General features: G+C 49.5%; 3 protein-coding genes across 8 annotated transcripts in view; 1 reads left to right on the forward strand and 2 right to left on the reverse strand.

The window, feature by feature from the left end:
- Nucleotides 1–1,213: 1,213 nt before the first annotated feature.
- On the forward strand, nucleotides 1,214–6,210 carry aldh5a1 (aldehyde dehydrogenase 5 family, member A1 (succinate-semialdehyde dehydrogenase)). Its single transcript, XM_068569825.1, has 10 exons — nucleotides 1,214–1,622; nucleotides 2,196–2,279; nucleotides 2,375–2,545; nucleotides 3,251–3,367; nucleotides 3,892–4,035; nucleotides 4,391–4,534; nucleotides 4,649–4,807; nucleotides 4,897–5,060; nucleotides 5,252–5,310; nucleotides 5,436–6,210. Exons 1-10 carry the CDS (start codon nucleotides 1,338–1,340, stop codon nucleotides 5,645–5,647), a joined length of 1,539 nt encoding a protein of 512 aa, XP_068425926.1. The 5' UTR covers nucleotides 1,214–1,337; the 3' UTR covers nucleotides 5,648–6,210.
- Nucleotides 6,211–6,724: 514 nt separating this feature from the next.
- Nucleotides 6,725–13,082, reverse strand: kiaa0319 (KIAA0319 ortholog). 3 transcript variants are annotated; one of them, XM_068570805.1, is made up of 15 exons: nucleotides 12,906–13,082; nucleotides 12,000–12,046; nucleotides 10,929–11,740; nucleotides 10,597–10,759; nucleotides 10,325–10,462; nucleotides 9,866–10,013; nucleotides 9,637–9,785; nucleotides 9,392–9,543; nucleotides 9,098–9,236; nucleotides 8,862–9,021; nucleotides 8,636–8,772; nucleotides 8,270–8,392; nucleotides 8,070–8,160; nucleotides 7,885–7,976; nucleotides 6,725–7,349 (listed from the first exon to the last, which is right to left on the reverse strand). In XM_068570805.1, the coding sequence occupies exons 2-15, from the start codon at nucleotides 12,037–12,039 to the stop codon at nucleotides 7,201–7,203; spliced, it is 2,493 nt and encodes an 830-aa protein (XP_068426906.1). In that variant the 5' UTR covers nucleotides 12,040–12,046; nucleotides 12,906–13,082; the 3' UTR covers nucleotides 6,725–7,200. The 3 variants fall into 3 exon arrangements, with proteins under 3 accessions (XP_068426906.1, XP_068426905.1, XP_068426904.1); XM_068570804.1 differs by lacking the exon at nucleotides 12,906–13,082 and adding an exon at nucleotides 12,450–12,551 and having other exon boundaries at nucleotides 10,609–10,759; XM_068570803.1 differs by lacking the exon at nucleotides 12,906–13,082 and adding an exon at nucleotides 12,450–12,550.
- A 229-nt stretch (nucleotides 13,083–13,311) lies between these two features.
- The window catches only part of dennd4b (DENN/MADD domain containing 4B), a 17,307-nt gene continuing 9,635 nt past the window's right edge, over nucleotides 13,312–20,983 (reverse strand). For 3 of the 4 annotated variants that reach the window (XM_068569384.1, XM_068569385.1, XM_068569386.1), the window contains exons 14-29: nucleotides 20,848–20,981; nucleotides 20,643–20,763; nucleotides 20,331–20,537; nucleotides 20,118–20,246; nucleotides 19,883–20,027; nucleotides 19,511–19,660; nucleotides 19,198–19,408; nucleotides 18,668–18,947; nucleotides 18,379–18,483; nucleotides 17,981–18,153; nucleotides 17,364–17,520; nucleotides 17,045–17,284; nucleotides 16,103–16,199; nucleotides 15,852–16,017; nucleotides 15,118–15,176; nucleotides 13,312–14,856 (exon numbers count right to left, since the gene is read on the reverse strand). In XM_068569384.1, the coding sequence (XP_068425485.1) occupies nucleotides 14,711–14,856; nucleotides 15,118–15,176; nucleotides 15,852–16,017; nucleotides 16,103–16,199; nucleotides 17,045–17,284; nucleotides 17,364–17,520; nucleotides 17,981–18,153; nucleotides 18,379–18,483; nucleotides 18,668–18,947; nucleotides 19,198–19,408; nucleotides 19,511–19,660; nucleotides 19,883–20,027; nucleotides 20,118–20,246; nucleotides 20,331–20,537; nucleotides 20,643–20,763; nucleotides 20,848–20,981 (2,520 nt within the window). In that variant the 3' untranslated portion in view covers nucleotides 13,312–14,710. The remainder of the gene's footprint in view (nucleotides 14,857–15,117; nucleotides 15,177–15,851; nucleotides 16,018–16,102; nucleotides 16,200–17,044; nucleotides 17,285–17,363; nucleotides 17,521–17,980; nucleotides 18,154–18,378; nucleotides 18,484–18,667; nucleotides 18,948–19,197; nucleotides 19,409–19,510; nucleotides 19,661–19,882; nucleotides 20,028–20,117; nucleotides 20,247–20,330; nucleotides 20,538–20,642; nucleotides 20,764–20,847; nucleotides 20,982–20,983) is intronic. The other variant, XM_068569387.1, reaches the window with a different exon arrangement.

Below are 20,983 nucleotides of genomic sequence, written 5' to 3' on the forward strand. Positions count from 1 at the left end.
TTTACTTCACTACATTTTGCAAAGAAAACTGGTACTTTTACTCCGATACATTTCCTCTGAAACCTTCGTTACTCGCTACAAAATCTCCGTGATTTAGACCTTTAAATCCAGTCTAATCTTTTATGTCCAGTCTAATGCTTTATGTCCAGTTTAATCCTTTATGTCCAGTCTAATCCTTTATGTCCAGTTTAATCCTTTATGTCCAGTTTAATCTTTTATGTCCAGTTTCATCCTTTATGTCCAGTCTAATGCTTTGGCGATCTCAGGATCCTCTGCCTTGGTTTTAATCCATAACACCGTGAGAGTTGAATCAGACTTAAGTTTCATGTTCAGGGAAACGTATTCACGTAACCTCCTGCACACACAGACAGATGTATCTGGTTATTTTTCAAAATAAAACATTTCCGGTCGTGATTTATTATCTTTTTTTCCTCCAGTTTCTGTGCGGCCCGGTACTAAGGGACCCACAGGCCCATGGACTGGTACCGGGCAGATTGAGCACACTTCTAAACGCACTCTTACAACTCCTTCATAGTGTCATATTGCTTTTTGGAGAATTATAATAAGTTGATAGTAGCTGCAAAAGTATACGCATGTACAATATATTATGTTGAACATTGTTGCTCTTGGATGGATCACAGCCAACACAATTATTTTATTAACACAACTCCTGGTCCTTGGTCATAATTCTCAACATTCTGACCCATTGCTTAATTATTAACAGCATGTACTTGTACTTTAACTTTCAATACATATGTACATTTTATATCAGAAAAAAATACTTTGATACTTAAGTACAGAAAATATATGATACTTTCGGACTTTTACTCAAGTAGTATTCTAATCGGTGACTTTCATCTGTGACTTTTCACTTTTCCAGTAAGGTGTCTTTACTTTTACTCAAGTATGCAAGCGTACACACACACACACACACACACACACACACACACACACACACACACACACACACACACACACACACACACACACACACACACACACACACACACACACACACACACACACACACACACACACACACACACACACACACACACACACACACACACACACACACACACACACACACACCTGGTGTGACCATGGACCTTGAAGGCATTAGGTTGTGTTTGTGTTGGACCGTGAACGCTTCACGATGTGTTCGTGTTGGACCGTGAACGCATCACGTCGTGTTCGTGTGCAGTCACGTGGTGTCTCTTTCTCTACGGACCGGTTCAAACCGACAGAAAGCTGCCGGAGTTCTGCTGCGGCGCCTCGGGAGAAGCACGTCCTCCTGGCCGCACACAGCGAGCCTGCGCCCGCAGACAGTGTCCTCCATGTCGGCTCTCGGTGTCCTGAGGCCCCGGTGCTTCCTGCGGCAGCTCGTCCACGCTCCTCCCGCCATGCAGCGGCACTACAGCCTGGACGTGTCCGCTCCGCTGCTCCGGACGCGGGGCTACGTGGACGGCCGCTGGGTCTCTGCAGCCTCGGAGTTCCCGGTCCTGGACCCGGCCACCGGGCAGGAGATCGCCCGGGTGTCCGACTGCGGCCCCGCCGAGGCCAAGCAAGCCGTGGACGCGGCGCACCGGGCGTTTCAGTCCTGGAAGCGGCGCAGCGCGAAGGTACCGCTCTCCTGGCAACCGGACTCCTTTCGAAAAACGATTAAGTTTACATGCATGTTGCAAACCGTTTAGAAAACAAAGAGAAGTCTGTAAGTGCATGATATTTTATTAACCAATAGCAACCAGAGTTTAATTCGGCTCGCACATAATTCACCAAAGATGCTGCAAATTCAATCAAATAGTAGGAATAGTTTAATGATGCATGACCGCGGATGCTTCCAGGTAAAAGATGAAAGGCAAACGTAAATACTTTGATATCCGTTAAATAAACATCAGTTAAATCAGATGCCTGCCCCGCCATGTAACGTTCAGGGTCTCATCATGCTACATCCAGGGGCCATGTAACGTTCAGGGTCTTATCATGCTACATCAGAAGCCATGTAACGTTCAGAGTCTCATGCAACATCAGGGGCAATGTAACGTTCAGGGTCTCATCATGCTACATTAGAAGCCATGTAACGTTCAAGGTTTCATCATTTTACATATATATAGATCAAAGCGCTCAGACTCCTTCAGTCTTCACTGCTGAAGATGTTGTTGTTGTTGTTGACCCAGCTGTCCTGTAATTGGCAGGAGAGGAGCGGTGTGTTGAGGAAGTGGTTTGACCTTCTGACGCTGCACAAAGCAGACCTGGCCAAACTCATCACCTTCGAATGTGTGAGTACCATGTAGTGCCCAGACCAGGAGCCAGACCAGGAGCCAGACCAGGAGCCAGACCAGGACTAAACTGTCTCTCTCTGTCTCTCTCTCAGGGTAAACCCCTGCAGGAGTCCCTAGGCGAGGTGGCGTATTCGGCCTCGTTCCTGGAGTGGTTCTCGGAGGAGGCCAGGCGGGTCTATGGAGACTTGGTCCCGTCTCCCGCTGCGGACCGGAGGATCCTGCTGCTCAAGCAGCCGTCAGGTGTGGCCTCCATCATCACGCCGGTGAGCAGCCAATCAAAAGCTCCCTCTGACCGAACGCCTGCAGAAGCACAGACTGTTCGCTAATGCTAAGCTAAAATGCTAAGGGATCGACATGACACCAGAGTGAGATTAGTTTGAGACCTTTGTACCGAAACCCCCCTGTAATGTTCTCTATAGCGCCAGATCACAAGACGTTATTTATGGTTCTCTTTTCATTGGAACAGATCTACACCTTGTTCTGTTATTAAACAAACTAAACGGCCGTATGGTATTGATCGTATCTACAGACAGCTTGTCATTTCTGTGTTAATGTGGTCGTAAACACTTCTCCGCTCCTCTGATCTCTGTATCGCGCACGGCAAAGTTTAGTGAAGGAGCCACAGCGCTCGTGTCTTGTCCCAACATGAACTGCTGGATTCACACATTACAAAAGTACACGGACATGAATCAATAAATACATGGAGACATGCCTGTACTCTCGGGTAAATGATTAGTTACGCCGTTAACAGGTTGCTATGCGCGACTCGACAATTTTTGGCGTTTTGCCAAAAGTCGTCTTTTCTGCTGTTTCATCTCTCAAAACCGAAAAAAATATCTCATGTCAACATGTGATAAACATGTTAATAACATGATTGTAACATGTACTAACCATGATATTAACATGTAATAAACATATGTTAATACCAGTAATAATGTGTTAATAACATGTAATAACTCTCTCCCCAGTGGAACTTCCCCAGTGCAATGATCACCAGGAAGGCGGCTGCAGCTCTGGCTGCTGGCTGCACCGTGGTGCTGAAGCCAGCAGAGGACACGCCACTGTCCGCCCTGGCTCTGGCTGAGGTCTCTTCTTCTTCTTCTTCTTCTTCTTTACATGACATTACATTTAATTTATATCCAAAGAGACTTATAATAAGAATATTCAACCGTGAAAACAAACTCAGAACAACAAGAATCAGGACATTTCTTCAGTAAAGTCAAACTACAAAGTACTATCAGTAAGAGACATTTGAGAGCTACTAAAGAGCTGCTACTGCGCTACCTTCCTTATTCAAAATGTAGTCAGGAAAGATGTGTTTTTAGTTCAAGGAGGAAGATCTAGAGACTTCCTGATGTCAATGAGGAGCTCATAATACGATTAAGCAGCCAGGAAGCAAACAGTCGAGACTTTGTTGAGTGTTTAGCTCGCAGTGAAGGAGCTACAAACCGATTGGCTGAAGCAGTGACGGTGATCTGTTCGCAGCACGGTACGCAGTACCAATGCTCTGAAGCGGATAGGTGCGTCCACTGGTAACCAGAGACTCCGCCTCCTCCTCCTGCTTCCCCACCTCCTCCCCTGTGAATGACACATGACTTCCTGTCCTCAGCTGGCGGAGCAGGCGGGGGTCCCGGCGGGGGTCTTCAACGTGGTGCCGTGCTCCAGAGAGCAGGCGGCGGCTGTTGGAAGGGTTCTCTGCACCGACCCCCTAGTGGCCAAGATCTCCTTCACGGGGTCCACGGCCACCGGCAAGGTGTGTGTGTGTGAGTGAGTGTTGGTGTGAGAGAGATATGAGGTGGTCTTCTTCCAGCTTTTTTTATATTTATATATATATATATATATATATATATATAAATAATATTATATATACATGTATAATATTATTTATATATATATTTATATATATATATATTTATATTTATATATATATATATTTATATTTATATATATATTTATATATATATATATATATATATATATATATATATATATATATATATATATATATATATAAATAAATAATATTATTTTCCCTTCGGGTGATGACATCATACAATATGTAAAGTGGTAATGGTAACCAGTTCAGTGTATTTTCATACTGGTCTCAGGTGCTGCTGAAGCTGGCGGCCGACACGGTGAAGAAGGCGTCCATGGAGCTGGGAGGCCACGCCCCCTTCATTGTGTTCAACAGCGCTGACGTGGACAAGGCGGTGGGCGGAGCCATGGCCTCCAAGTTCAGGAACTCCGGACAGGTGGCGTGGGTTCTGGGTGACGTGGGTTCTGGGTGACGTGGGTTCTGGGTGACGTGGGTTCTGCGTGATGTGGGTTCTGCGTGACGCTTTGAACATGTCGTCCTCTTCTCGTAGACGTGCGTGTGTTCCAACCGGTTTCTGGTGCAGAGCGGCGTCCACGACCGCTTCATGGACCAACTGGGCCGAGCCATGGACGCCCAACTGGTCCTGGGTCACGGATCAGAGCCTGGCACCACCCAGGGCCCGCTCATCAACGCCAGAGCCGCAGAGAAGGTCCACACCATCACTATCTAAAGACCTGAACCAGTCCTAACTATAGACCTGAACCAGCAGCCCCCTGAAGCTCTTGAACTGGTTCTCAGGTGGTCCACCAGATCTCCGATGCCGTGTCCCAGGGCGCCACGGTGCTGAGAGGAGGGCGGCGCCTGGAGGGGTCCTTCATGGAGCCCACCCTGCTGGCCGGCGTCACCTCGGACATGATCTGCACCCAGGAGGAGACCTTCGGCCCCTTGCTGCCCGTCATCAAGTCCGTTTGAAACCCCGTCACATGGCACGATATCACCTTTTCAAATGCTTGATTGTATTATTGATTATATGTGACAGGATAAGAATTATAGCAAGAAAATGTATCTTTCTGCATTAAAACAACAAGGAGAGCTTCTGCTTGTGTTCAGCTCACGAAGACGACCGACAGAACTTTGTGTTTGTGGTCTGCAGGTTCGACACAGAGGAAGAAGCTCTGGCTATCGCCAACGCCTCCGCCGTGGGTCTGGCAGGTGAGTGCTGTCCACCTGCACGGCAGAACTAGCTGCTCGATTTAACAAGTCAGTCACAGCACCTGCAACAGGGAAGCGAAACATCGTGAGAAAAGGACGTTCACAGGACGGATTGTCTCCCTCAGGGTACTTCTTCTCGCAGGACGTCAGTCAGATCTGGCGCGTGGCCGAGGCGCTGGAGGTGGGGATGGTCGGCGTCAACGAGGGCCTCCTGTCCACCCCGGAGGCCGCGTTCACCGGGGTCAAGCAGTCCGGTCTGGGCGTGGAAGGCTCCAAGTACGGCATCGACGAATACCTGGACGTCAAGTACATGTGCTTCGGGGGCCTCCAGCCCTGAACGGGTCCAGGATGGACTACGCGGTCGTGATAACCGCCATGATACCCCTGACCCAAATCATGGTGGTTACTGTCGTAACATTAGATCTACGATCATATTTTTTTACTTTTACAAAAGAAAAACTTTTAAACTTAATGAATAAACGGAATCGTAAACTCTTATGAGTATAAATCAGCAGACATAAAAAGAATAATAATGATAATAATAATAATAATAATAATAATAATAATAATAATGAGTCTTTCTGAACGTCACTGGTTGACCTTCAAACCTTTAAAGATAAAACATGTCGTGCTCTTTCTCCCACATTGTGACAGTTCTACTCTTCTGTTAATATTAATATATATATGTGTGTACTAAATGCTGACACATTGCAATACGTGTTCAAGTTGATTAATGAGCCATTTCTAATGATTATTATTATAGCACATTGCGTTCATGTAAAACATCCAAGTGTTTTATGAGTTTAAATGTGTTCAGAGGTTATGTTTTCTTCAATGATAACTGACATTATCTAAATCTTTTAGTATGGTCTTAATAAACGGTACAGTGATGAAACGTGACCTCTGTCTGACCTCTATATTCAACCCTCTTCATGTCCGCTGTTGTAAAGACACTAACACACAGGCAGCAGGAGACGGGCATCGAACAGCCGGACTCAGCGCGTCACATGACCGAATCCTGGACAAGAGTTTGATTATTGATCATGAATATTGATAGAAGGGTTACACTGAGAGCCGCTAATGTTCTAACACACCTTCAGTCTGAGAAGGTGTGCTGTTCCAGGATGCTTTTATTGTGAAACTCTAGAAACAGGAAGCTGTTCCAGTTCAAATCTAAACTTCCTGCCGATTTGTCTGATCTTTGTCTCTCTGAACAGTTTAGTGAGAACGTCCACTGAACGAAAGATCTGTTAATGAAGACGCGTCGTTTAAAGAAGGAACGTTCTCCAGTCAGAAGAACTCGTCCTCTCACATCGGACCCTAATTCAGACAGATGGACAGATAGATGCAAATGATGTATCCTAATGACATCACAAAAAATGATTAACTCTTGATTCTTTCATGTGAAGCATGCTTTACAAATGCAGTATCATTTTTATTGAAGTAGTCGCGTGTTCTGTTCTGCTCACATTCTGGAGCTCGTCACTCGATCCAAACGCTGATCGTTTAGTTTGGTGAGGTGGGAGTCGAACAGCTGACCTCTTGTACCGCCTGGAAAGTCCTCTGTGGGTAAAGTCCTAAACCGGATGAAGGAACACGATGCTGAAAGTTTTACGAACTGTTTTGATCTCTGGGGAGAGAGAGTAGAACCACCGGGAGAACCCACCAGACCTTTGAGCCTGCACCTGAAGGCAGAAAACTTCCCATGTGACCCGTTGTTCTCCGCGTCGCCTCAAGCCCTCGTGTCCTTTTTGAAAGAGCTTCACCCTGAAATGGGACACCGGTTCATTTGACCTCACAGAAACAGAAATTCTGGGCACTGAAGTCCTTAAATGTCTTGCTGCCACTCGAAGCCGCAAGAACGCAAACATCCCAAACGGAGGCCCCGGCTCAGCCGAAGGCGTTCCCGTTGCGGCCGCTGACCCGGTTCCTGCTGCGGACGGGTCGGTCCCGGCTGAACACGGTGTCCTGGTCGCTGTCCAGCTCCGACTCGGACATCATGAGGCTGGAGTTGTGCTCGGTGCTGCGGTGTTTGATACCTGAGAGACGAGAGGAGCGTCATTCTGAATACCCCACAAACAGAATCTCAGTTGGAAGAATATGAAGAAAAAACACAGACAGCAGCTTTCATTGAGCTCTGCTGCTCTTTCAAAATAAAATGACTGCACATGTAAGCAGTCTGTTATAAAAATGCTCTTTCAAAATAAAATTACTGAAGCCAGAAAACTAAAATGGTTTACTCTGTTGCGTGTAGTGTGGAACACAGCCTGTTTTTTACTGCACAGTTTTTCAATCAATCAAACTATCAATCAATTTGGGTCGTCGTATTGATACGATTAATAGGAATGTCTTTTTCTTACGAGCAAACCAACCAGCAATAAAAACAACCTGAAGCTGAAAGGAATTGGCAGTCAGGACATCGCCCATCGTGGGTCTCTATGTCAGGGTGTCCCTTCTGGACGGGACTGGCAGCTGGACTCTGTTGGCAGCTTTGAGCTCTCTGGGCCACCGTACCACCAGGGTTAGGGTGAGACTAACCCTAAGCCCACTAAAGCTCTGAGTGAAGGGACTCACTGAATTTGGGCCGGAGCTCCACCCTCTCCTGGTCGTCCATGTTGTTCAGGATGGTGTATTTGGTTTTCTTCCTCACTCTGGTCTGCTTCCTCCTGAGTGGACACAGACAGGAAATTCCTCAGTAAGCGGAGGACGGCGGGTAAGCAGGTAAACAGGTAAACGGGTAAACAGGTAAACGCATTCACCTACGGCAGCAGCAGATGAAGGTCCAGCTGACGGACAGGATGAAGACCATGAGCACGAAGCTGGTCAGGATTACGTACAGCACCCTCCACTCTGAGGAAGAACAGCGCAGGTCACATGGTCACAGGTCACAATGTTAATATATCAGTGGTGATGTTCCAAATGTTAATGTATGCGTTCAGTATTACTAGCTCATAAATACCACAGTTACTCTCTCCGTCTCCGAGGTATCTGCGCACGAGGTTTTCCGTCCAGAACGGGTCACATGCACACTCCTTCGTGACGGGGTCACACTGGCCTCTGCCCGAGCAGTGAAGCAGGCACACTGAGAGGAACAGGACACACACAACATGACCACATGTGTGTATTCAGAGGACACAGACAACGTGACCACATGTGTGTATTCAGAGGACACAGACAACGTGACCACATGTGTGTATTCAGAGGCTTTAAGGAACATTTTCAACCAGAGCAGCGTCTGCCAAGCAGAAGACTAACGCTGGGATCTTATGACCCAGAGGAGCGTCTGGCAGGCTCTCTGCAGTGAACCAGATGGGTTTGAACTCACGGACGGTGTCGACTCTCAGGACTCTGAACAGCAGGTAGTCGCTCTTCTCTCTGAGCAGCTGGTTTCTCAGCAGAACCACCAGCCGGGAGCCAGAGATCGGACCCGAGGGGCCCCAGACCGAGAACCGCAACACCGTGCTGCACCGACACACACAGACAGAAGCTATTATTATTATTATTGTTATTATTATCAGTCAGTAAATCAGTCGGTAATCCAGTCGTGGTACCTGAGGTGTGAGTGTCCCTGCAGCGCTCGGACCCTGATGTCGCTGTCGAGGACGTGGATCAGGGCGGCGAGCTGCCGGACCACCGTGTCCCTCTGCGCCACGCTGACCTGAGACACCGGCACCAGCATCTCCAGCTCCAGCTCCTGCCCGCCACCAGCCTCTACGGAGACAAACAGCGGGGCGCGCTTCAGCAGGTCCTCGTGAGCCGCGGGGCGATCCGAAAACGAGGGACCTACCTGGTCGCACCTCCACCGTGGCCGTGGCGGTGCTGGAGCGCCCCTGAGCGTCCGTCGCCCTCAGCTGGAACAGGTAGGTGCCCTCCACCAGGTTGGCCAGGAAGAGGGAGGCCTGAGTCCCTGAGCCGTACAGGACGTCCTGCAGACAGACAGATCAATCTAACAATCTGGTGATCACCGGATTAACAACGCATTCCAGTAATACCAGAGATTTAAATCATCACCGAAAATATGAGTACTCTAACATACTGTAATCTTGTTTGATCTAATCATTTGAATCAGTACTGTACTGACCCCAGCAGCAGGACTCTGGCTGTCTCTGACCCACAGATAGTGGACCTCGGTCTGGTCTCCGTCAGTCACAGAGCCCCGGAGCACCAGAGAACTGTTGGGCAGAGAGACGGTGTGGCTGCCACTGGCATGAGCCACGGGAGGGAGACTTGTGGCTGCAGGAGGACGACAGGAAAGATGTTGGAGTTAACGCAGAGGTCTAGTGGGAGCCCCTCCCCCCTTCAGGTCAACCCTGTCCACCCTCTCACCTTCCTGGACCCTGACGGACAGCGAAGCTCTGTCTGTCGCCCCCTGCTGGTTAGAGACAGTCAGCCTGAAGGTGTAGCGTCCCACCCGAAGGCCCGATGCCGTGGCGATTGCCTGGTCCGCCCCCTCCAGCTTTAATCCCGGGGGTCCGCTGGAGAAACACAACGGAGAGTCTGTACAGCGACGGCTTGAGGGGAGTTATTCATCTTCAACGGACTGCTTGTGTCCTACCTGACGGCGTCCCAGCGGTAGCTGGCGATGCCGTGGTCATCGGTGCTTCCGCCGCCGTCGAGCGACAGGCTGCTCACAGGGAGAAGCAACTTCCTGTCAGGGCCCACGATGGCCACCGGACCACGGGTTGACCCCCTGACCTCTGATACTGAACAAAGGAAGAGGGCAGGAACGGACAGGAAAAGTGGTCACAGTGTATTCATGGTTTTAATTCTCATAGATATACAGACACTGTAAATGAGTCGAGATGAAGATAGTTTGTGAAATGATTCTGTTGATACTTGTGGATGAACCACGCCCCTGACGTCACCTCAGATACATGATTGCAGGAGCTGAATGAAGAAGCTTTCAATAGTTTCTATGGAGTCTGGCTTTATGGTATCGTCCATGTGGGGTGAGACTGTTTACAATAACTTTCATTTATTATTATAAACACTCCCTGTGTATCTATAAATGTACCAGAGTCTGCAGTGGCCGCGGTTGTAGGGTTGTTGCTAGGAGTTTGGGTGGCGGTGGGGTCAGAGGTCAGAGGTCTGTCCGGGAGATAGGTGGCGGTCGGTGGAGCTTCGACCGCTGACTGGAGCACCTTCAGTACATCTGAAAAAACAAGAGAGCGTAACACACATCCATCTGTTTGTAAGATGATCAAAAAGCTTTCTGTTGCATATTGTGTTTGTTAATATATGGTTATTATCATAATAAACACACAGGTTTGTAACATGACATAGTACCTTCAGGTCTACCTGGCTGAAAGGACGGTCCAATGGGCTGAGTGGGCGTGGCCAGGCTGGGAAGGGAAGGCCTTATATGGTCGTGTACGGTGGAGACAGTCGTCGGTTTCGGGAGCAGTGAAAACATCCGTGACGTTGAATCAACGGTGCTTTGTGTTTCGGTCTGGAAGGAAAGAAAACACAATAAACATTCATTATCAGAGTGAGACATTATATTAGTCTCTAAGTTAAGTTAACCCAACAGGTAAGTTAAGTTAACCCGACAGGAATCACAGGTCAAACAGTCCTCATTGTGAAGTGAAGCACAGGAACTGGATCAATGAACCGCTCACCGTTTTCTCTGCAGACGCAGTTGGTCTCCAGGTTTTGTCGTCTCCCTGACGGATGTTCCCCCCAGAGGAGGCTCTATTCTGGGTCATGCTGCTTCCAGTCGGCCCCCCCTCTGGACCATCCTCTGCCTCCGATTGGTTGAACTGTTCTCTTCCCTCGACAGACAGCTGATGGTTCCCGCCCCTTTCTTCTGATTGGTTGAACTGTTCTCTTCCCTCGACAGACAGCTGATGGTTCCCTTCCCTCTCTTCTGATTGGTTGAACTGTTCTCTTCCCTGGACAGACAGGTGATGGTTCCCGCCCCTCTCTTCTGATTGGTTGAACTGTTCTCTTCCCTCTAAAGACAGCTGATGGTTTCCTCCCCTCTCCTCCTGGCTTCCCTCTGGATACTCTGCATCCAGCATGCCGGGGTCAGAGAAGTCCTGCGGCGACCCGTCCAACAGGGCGAGGTCCTTCAGGGCCTCCAGGTCCCTGGGCGGCTCAGAGGACCGCATGAAGGGCCTCCAGCGGCTGGGGTAGGGTTCTCCTCTCACCAACGACTGCAGCAGCAGCGTCTGGGGGCCCCTCTGCAGGAAGGCCAGCGAGGAGTCGGCCCCCGGTCTCTGTCGGGGTCGGCAGCTCTTCTGCTGACAGCTCAGGATGTAGCAGCGGCCTTCAAACAGCCAGGCCAGGTCGTAGCCCGGCAGGCTGCAGCCGGCCGCCACGCACTGCGGCAAGGCCGCCGCGCCGGGGACGCGCAGAACGTTCTCCACCGCCGGGGAAGGCACCGCCTCGGAGAACGTCGCCCCCTGCCAGCACTGAGACGTCAGTACAGCTGCAACACAACACAGTGCTCCGGTTCATGTACTGAGGTTCTCTTCATGCAGAACTAGTAGAACACAGTGCTGTACTGAGGTTCTCTTCATGCAGAAATACTAGAACACAGCGCCTTAGTGAGGTTCTCTTCATGCAGAACTACTAGAACACAGCGCTTTAGTGAGGTTCTCTTCATGCAGAACTACTAGAACAGAGCGCTGTAGCGAGGTTCTCTTGGAGACGGACATAGAGACTCCCTGAAGCTTAACGTTCTTTACCTTGGACGCTGTGGAGCAGCAGCAGAACCTTCTCCCACATGCTCGGCCTGAAACAAGCACACCACAGCTCACTGGGACAGGAACCCTAACTGGGAACCAGCCGGCCAGAACCCGTTCCTCATCACAACAATTAGAACCAAGGTCTAACAAACATTAACTTTACTATGTGTATTATAAACCTGATTCTCAGCTCAAATATATTATTTAATACATGTTATAATACAATATGTCATAACATGTTATAATATATCATAACATGTTATCATCACATAACATTTCATATTATATACTGAGTGTTGACTCTGGTTTCAGCACCGCGCTGCCGGACAGCGCCACCGTTAGCCCCGCCCCGCCCGGCATCTCTGTGACTCAAAATAAACGCCCCTTACTCCCTGTGACACAGCAAACAGCTGTGATATATGATGCTATATTGATATAATAGAGAATTACATTATATTGCGTGACGATGAGCTCATATTCACGCGATAACAGAAGATCTGCTGACGTGCGCTCGATCCCTAAAGGCTCTCCCTCCAGACTCCGTTCACAATGTGCATCATTTAAAGGTTTCCTCACTCATAAACACAGTTTTATGATGAATATATTTAAAATAAAACCCGTTTTAGTTTCCCTAGAGATCACTTTGACATTCGGCATGAACATGTTCGACTAAACAGTCCGACTTTCACTCAAACTTCGCCCTGTTATCTTACATTATTATTATTATGATTATTATGATTAATGTGTGTGAACGGGCTCTGTCGTAGATGACGTCAGCTGGTGACGTCAGAATGATGAGAACAAACACCGACGTGTTTCTATTCACCAAAAAAATAAAGACAACGTGTCGGTAGTTACGTCTCAACGTTAAACACCGTCTCAACACCGGAAGGAACGGAAACGCACCTGGTTGTGGAGCCTTCTACCAGTTCCACCAGTTCCACCAGTTCTCCCAGTTCTCCCAGTTCCACCAGTTCCACCAGTTCTCCTCACTGGTCCCGCAAGCTGGTCCGTCCCGCAGGCCGCATCCCGCAGGGCCCGGCTGGAGGTGAGCTGGTGCTGAAGCAGTGAAGCTCTGGTATGGGTCAGGGACATGGAAACATGCGACATCCGGTCAGGATTTTCAAAATAAAACTCAACTCAATAACAATAACTTTGATTAGTTATTACTATACTGTTGTTTCGAAGGCTACTCTAACTTCCGGTTTAGTGCAGACTTTACATGTCTGAGAGGGAGGATGTGCTTGGTGTGCTAATTATAATAATTAGAGTTAAAATAATAAATGAAAGGACACTGAATTAGACATTTGGTTTCATCCCCGTCTTTTATTTTTGTTTTCTTAAAAAAAAAACATTTGAAATAACAGCCATATATAAATTACAACAGCAAACTCAATGATCTATTTTAAATACACAACTCTCCTCTGACTGTTACTCAACTCATAAAACTCCCTTCAGTTCAAAGCTGAACAACCTGCAGTCCGGTGCATTAAATATACAGTGTGGTACTTTAGAGTACTCCGAGTACTCTGAGGAGAACATGGCTTCATTCTGCAGTAAACACTGTCACTTATAATCTTCACATTAAAACAACTCTTTCCAACTTTTTTATTCTTTTAGTCCGTTGATTTTTTCATGCAAACTGCAGATTCCATAATCTTTTGCTCGTGTGTAAATAACAACATCGGGGTCACGATGTCGGGAAGAGAACTAACATTTCTATCAGCTCATCAGTCAGACGCATCAGAACCTCGTTTCAGACCCTGTTCAGGCCCTGGTTCAGGTCTAGCGGTGAAGCTCAACTGAAATAAATGTCTGGATAAATGTACGTTTTTGAGATTAATCAGAGCTCAAAGGTCCACTTACTCGATCTCCTGGGGTGTCAGATGCATCTCATGGACTTCAATGACACCTGACCTCCTCAGCTGTCTCAAAGTCTTTAGTGGACTAAGACTTCTTTAGTGGGTTAGGGTTTTTATAAATCAAATGGCTGAATTGACTAAATGCTGAGTCAGCGATATTTACGGCTCACTGGAATCTACATCTTTACTGTTCGTTAACCCTCTTCAAGTTTCTACTCATCTTTTCATTGCGACGTTTTCATTACAACAATCGAAGACGTTTAATGGGAAAAAGCTAAAAAAAGTTTCTCAGTAGCTTTATGTCGACTTCTCCACAAACAGAGATTAAAGTCGCAGCTGGTGGTTTGGTGATTTGTTTCTGACCTCGCTTCCCGTAACCGACCTTCAGTCAGACCAACACTCAGAGACCAAAAGTCTTCTGGAGGTCCGAGGCTTCGTTTCATGGATCTCTGCTCTTCAATCCTTCTTCCACCTGTTTCTAAATAAAACTGCTGTCCTTGGTCACACTGCTGACATCATACAACTACTGTGGTTAAAATAGGGAAAACACAAAGTTCACAGCGACTCAGCAGATTCTTCTGGACATGCAGGACCTCCGTTCCCTTCAGACGATGATAGTTCTGCTGGAGCTTTTCAGTGCAGATCAGCTCCGCTGCTGCAGCCGGATCAACTATCAGGACCGTGAAGATAAAGGGCGGCTGGATTCACATCGACGAGGCAAACAGAACTACAGGGGAGAGGAAGGAGCGCCACACTCCGACATCCACCAGGAGGCAGCAGAGAGGTGAGGAATACAAGCAAGGAGTTCTCCTCACAGGCGGTTCCTGCAGGACCTGGCGACACGGGCCCTCAGCACTCGAGCGGCGGGTGGAAGCTGCGCCTGCAGTCCACGGCTTTGGGGCCGGGAGGCTGAGCCCGCTTCCGACGGAGCTCCTCTCGACCCAGAGTGCCACTGAGCTTAGAGTACGCCGCCTTGTACTTCTTATCGAACGCAGCTGCAGGAGGAAGAGGAGGAAGTTATTGCTCTGCTGTCGTTCTCCATCATTAGTTAACATGCAGGACTCTTAACCCCGATGTTGCGTTATGCTAAGCTAAGCTAAGCAGCTGCTGGCTAGACCTTTGTAGTCACCATACAGACATGAATGTGATGTCACACTGAACAGCTGTCTATTCCTTTACCGCTGCTCACAGCCCGCTGTGACTTGTGCTGACTGCAGTGAGACGGGTCATTAACAGTTAACAAGGTTAAGTCTTACCAACGTGGTCTTTGCCCATCGCTGCCAGTGTGAGGAAGAGGAACTCTCTGTACAAACTCCTACACAAAACACACAGCAGCCACAAACAAAGAATTAATACAAAAAAGGCCATGTAATGTTAATTTACTGCATAAGAACTTAAACATATTACTCATACTCACTCTTATTCAGGAACTGACCCCACTGGAAACCGTCCAGAGGTGGAACCTCAGTGTAGCGCCAGTACAACCCAGTATAACCCAGTGCAACCAGTATAACCCAGTGCAACCCAGTACAACCCAGTGCAACCAGTATAACCCAGTGCAACCAGTATAACCCAGTGCAACCAGTATAACCCAGTGCAACCCAGTACAACCCAGTATAACCAGTATAACCCAGTGCAACCAGTATAACCCAGTGCAACCAGTACAACCCAGTGCAACCAGTATAACCAGTATAACCCAGTGCAACACAGTATAACCCAGTGTAGCGCCAGTATAACCCAGTGTAACCAGTATAACAAGTATAACCAGTATAACTAGTGTAACCCAGTTCAACCCAGTAAAACACAGTAAAACCAGAGTAACCAGTATAACCAGTAAAGCCAGTATAACCCAGTGTAACCACTATAACCAGTGTAACCACTACACTATAACCAGTGTAACCACTATAACCAGTGTAACCACTACACTATAACCAGTGTAACCAGTATAACCAGTGTAACCAGTATAACCAGTGTAACCAGTGCAACACACCTCTGAGGCCAGGCGCAGCCCGGCTGCTTGGCCAGCGTGTCCAGGAAGAGGGTGACGGCTTTGTGCACCTCGTTCATGCCCACCCAGCGCAGCACCTCCTCCAGGAAGGCCAGGGTGAAGGGGTGGCTGTGCCGCCGCCAGCTGTAGCTCCTCATGGGGACGCCACCTGGTGGAGGCAGGAGGCGCTGCAGGCTCATGGAGGAGAGACACAGTGGAGACAACAGAGCTCTGGTTCCTGAGGCTTCACTTACTGTGGATCCTCCAGAGGATGTAGAGGGGGGGCCACTGGTCCGTGTCGGGGCTCAGGGTGTCCCAGAGCAGCCGCACCCTTACTGCCGGGTTCTCCGGCTGGGACACACACACCAAGAGAACCCTCACCAGGAGAGAACACACACCAGGAGAGAACACACACCAGGAGAGAACACACACCAGCAGAGAACACACACCAGCAGAGAACACACACCAGGAGAGAACACACACCAGGAGAGAACACACACCAGGAGAGAACACACACTAGGAGAGAACACACACCAGGAGAGAACACACACCAGCAGAGAACACACACCAGGAGAGAACACACACCAGCAGAGAACACACACCAGAAGAGAACACACACCAGAAGAGAACACACACCAGGAGAGAACACACACCAGGAGAGAACACACACTAGGAGAAACCTCACCAGCAGAGAAATTTTGAATAATTGCAAATGTTTATTGTTTGTATTGTGATTTGAGCTTCTGTAGATCTGCAGCCTTCTGAATGTCTCAACTCTTTTGAGCAGGTTTGTGTCTCTGATTTTAACGTCCTCTATAGACCATCAGTCTGACTGGTTAGATACCAGAGTAAAGGTTAACGTCCTCTATAGAGCATCACTCTGACTGGTTAGATACCAGAGTAAAGGTTAACGTCCTCTATAGACCATCAGTCTGACTGGTTAGATACCAGAGTAGAGGTTAACGTCCTCTATAGACCATCAGTCTGACTGGTTAGATACCAGAGTAAAGGTTAACGTCCTCTATAGACCATCAGTCTGACTGGTTAGATACCAGAGTAAAGGTTAACGTCCTCTATAGAGCATCACTCTGACTGGTTAGATACCAGAGTAAAGGTTAACGTCCTCTATAGACCATCAGTCTGACTGGTTAGATACCAGAGTAGAGGTTAACGTCCTCTATAGACCACCACATTACCTGTGTGAACTGGCTGCCCAGTGGCGAGGCCCTGACCAGTTGCAGCAGGTTACTGGGCAGACCGAGGCGCTGGAAGTACCACACCAGGTTCCAGAAGATGATGGAGTGGTTCTCCAGGAACTGAGGCTGGGCCAGGACCGCCTCGCCCTCGTTCTCGAGCAGACTCTCCAGCTCCTTCCTCAGGACCAGAGGGCTCAGGTAGGCCACCGTCACCTGGGGGGCGCCGCCCACCGAGGAGGCCTGAAGGGAGTCCAGACCGTCAGTATGTTGGAAGTGTGCAGGAGGCGAGAGGACAGGACACATTTAAGGTGCATGTTACCGTGGTGGTTCTGCTGTTCTCCGAGTAGCTGCTGGTCTCGGAGCTGGAGTCTTCACTCAGACCGTTACTCTGGTTGCGCAGGGCGGCCTCCTGACCACTGGGGGGCCTCACAGCGCTCTCCACCTCGTCCTCCACGTTCCAGTTGCTGCGCTCCACACTTAGAGAAGGGGACAAAGAAGAAGACTAAACACGGAGCGATTGCATACGGAGGAACAAATGATTCAGTTTACAAAACCAGGATCTGGAGGAGCTCTTCAGAAGCTTTGAGCGTCCATTAATGTTCAGTCTGGACTTGGAGCCTGCAGCGAGGCTCTTAAGAGACTGACTGCCTGTGTTTCTCTATGTGAGACGGAGCGGCTCGCGGCAGCACCGCTGCTCGCTGAGAACAGAAACTACAGAACAATACGTGCTTTCACGTCAGGCTCAAGTCTGCAAGTTGTCAACACTGCATGTCTGCGAGGCTACAGAAGCGCGCGCACGTACATAAATTACTTCAAAGTAAAAGCAGTGTGGTTGTACTGCATTCATGGCGTGCATCTTATTTATTTCTTTTTTGATTGACCTCACGCGGGGTCCAGGCCAGAACATCAGACCTGGTCCAGGGTTAGGGTCCGTACCTGACGGGTCCCAGGTCACAGACCTCGGCGCTCAGGAAGGGGACGAAGGTCCCGCAGCAGAACGGACAGGACGAGTTCAGGTTGGAGTCGTCCGACGTCCAGCCGGCCATGATCTCCTCGTCATAGACCAACGAGTTACAGCTCCGACACAGAGAGCAGCTGGACATCAAGACCTGCGCACACAGAGGAGGTCTTCACAAGGACTCACAAGTAATTACATTCACTTTTTCTGTCAGAGTATTTTATGTATTTTCTAAAGACTGTAGAAAGTAGAATAGTAGTAAGAGTATAACATGAATTAATGTAATCCTATCCAGGGCCCAATAACCCGTGTGGACTGCTGGAGTCTTTTACCTCCAGCCCCACCCCCTTTACACCCAGTCCCACCCCCTCTTTACCTCCAGCCCCGCCCCCTCTTGGTTGGCATCCCAGGACCGCCGCAGAGGAAAGGCTGCACAAGGCGTGTCCGTCAAGTCCAGGTCACTTCCTACAGACAAGGAACTCTGAGAGAAGAGAGAGACGATGAAGCAGGAGCTCTCCAAGAGGACACACTTTAGTTCTTCTAGTCACCTCTACTCCCATTTCTCATACGAGAATCCATTCTACCTCAAACTGCGAGACAAAGAATTGAATTGAACCCGTTGGAAACAACCCGTCACATAAACGAGTGAAGACGTAGCGTCACACCTCTGAGGTCGCGCTGACCAGCCTCTCTTTGGCTCTCAGCAGCGTCTCAGCCACTTGAGCCTTCCTGGACGGCCTCTGTTCAGACACCCTTCGTCCTCCTCCTCCTCCTCCTCGGCGGTCGTCCACGCTGGCGGCTCGGCGGACAGACCCCCGGTGTCTGGTGGGCGTGAGGAGCTGCTGCAGCTTTCCCGCCAGCCCTCCTCGGCTCGGGGAGGAGACGTTGTTGGAGTTCTCGTCCACGGCTTTATTCCTGCCGGCAGAGTTCCGAGTCCCTGCAGGTCTGAAGGTCATAGGTCAAAGGTCAAGGTAGACGAGGTGAGGGTCGTAGTGCTCGTGCAGTTAAACTCTTAACATGAACTCTACATCTATTCTCCACACTTTCTTGCATCACTGGAGGAATTTCACGCGTAAAGAAGTTTTCCACCTTTGAATAAACTGCACGTTTGAAAGCTTCAGAACATTTAGGAGCCTTCAAACATCTGAACCACAAGTTATTAACATTACTGAGACGTGAACAAGTAAGCACTGACCTGCCGTCTCTCGCTGCCGGCTGGCAGCCGCAGTCCGGCTCCTGCTCGGCACAGTCCTTGTAGAAGGTGGAGAGGCAGACCTGACTCCTCTGGACCAGCAGCCCAGCAGGGGGCGCTGCAGGAGGGCCGCGGCCCATCGGGGGCTTACAGGAGGCCGAGTCCCCGTTAGGCCCCGCGTTACGGAGCAGGGTCTTCTTGCAGAGCGCCCCCTCTGAGGGACGAGGGACACGGGATGAAGACAGAACCAGAACCCAGAACACATCCATAAAGACATATACATATATATATATATTAATTAAGTGGAGGGTCTTACTGTCTGTGGGCGTCTTCATGCTGCTCAGACTGCTGCTCTTCACCAGCGAGCCCGTCAGAGACTCGTGACTGGAGCTCTGGGACAGACCGCTCCAACTGGACTGACGAATCAGAGTGGACTGGGGGCAGGGCTTCTGGTCCATCGTGGCTTCTTTTAAAGAGTGGACCACATGATGAGGTTTATCCAAGTTACACATTTTACATGTTTAAAGTCACAATGTTTAGGTAACGGTGGTGGAGAATGTCCAACACACGTTTAACAGGTTTATCACGTCTAACCCTCTGAGGTGAAATAAAAGTACAACATTTAGCTCTGAGGTAGAGCAGAAGTATAAATACTTGAAGTACAGAGAGAAGGTACTTGTGTCCTGACCTCCTTGTGACCCCGCTGTTCCACTCCTCTGACGGCGTTTGATTGGCTGTCTGAACTGAGCCACAGCCAATAGGACGTTCCTCAGCTTGGCCCAGCGGAGACGTCCACCTTGACTGGTGGACGGCCACTTGCTCTCCAGCACGGCCTGAGGACAGAGGTCATGTGAGGACATGTGAGGACAGAGGTCATGTGAGGACTTAGGATGTGTGAGGACTTAGGATGTGTGTGTGTGTACCTTGTTGTAGTACCCGTAGGTGATGGTGTTCGGGGTGATTCCAGCCTTCTTCATCTCCAGCAGAACCCGAACGGCAAGAACCGGCTGACCGTACTGACCACACAGCTGCATGAGGATCCTGTAACACACCTGAACACACACATCACAGGATCCCGTAACACACCTGAACGCACACTGTGCTTCCTTGGCGTGACCATTGACCCTAGCCCTCACCTCGTCCGGCAGCACCACCTTGCGGTTCTCCATGTGCTTCAGCACGTCGTAGGCCGTGTGCAGCGCGCGCACCTTGGCGGTCTCCGCCCGCACGAAGGTGGGCAGGTAGATGAACCAGAGCCCGTAGCAGTGACCTAGCAGGCACTTGGACCACATGTCCGGCACCGCCGAGTACTTCTGGGCTCGCTTCTGGGCCAGCTTGATCTCCTGGCAGGTCACAGTAGAAATATACATGTATGCATTCAGAGGGTTGTGTTAAACTCTTCTGGGGAGGTTCTGCTTCAGGGTCTGGATGGGTCTGCGTTGCGGTACCTGCTTGGTTCTGCGCGGGGCGGGGCTGCTGGGGGCGCTGCCCTTGGCAGGCAGCCGGAGCTGGTCCTGGTCCTGGGGTCGGTCGAAGAGCTCCGGCCTCAGAGTGGGGAAGGTTTCATAACTGCACACAAGGAAGTCAGCAGACATGACGATCAGCAGCAGACAGGAAGTGAAGCACACACCCGACGCCGTGGAACCTCTGTACCTGTAGAGGGCCGCGCACTCGGACCCGTCGGGTTCCTGCGGTTCCTCGGGAGGCATGATGAAGACGGTGTGTTCTCCACAGTGAGTCTCATCCAGATCGATCAGCCTCACCTCCTCCGGCTTCTCCACGTCCACCT

Source organism: Clinocottus analis, unplaced genomic scaffold (genome assembly GCF_023055335.1).
Source record: "Clinocottus analis isolate CAN_PGR_092001 unplaced genomic scaffold, fCliAna1.0.p SCAF_9, whole genome shotgun sequence".
NCBI classification, from domain to species: Eukaryota; Metazoa; Chordata; class Actinopteri; order Perciformes; family Cottidae; genus Clinocottus; species Clinocottus analis.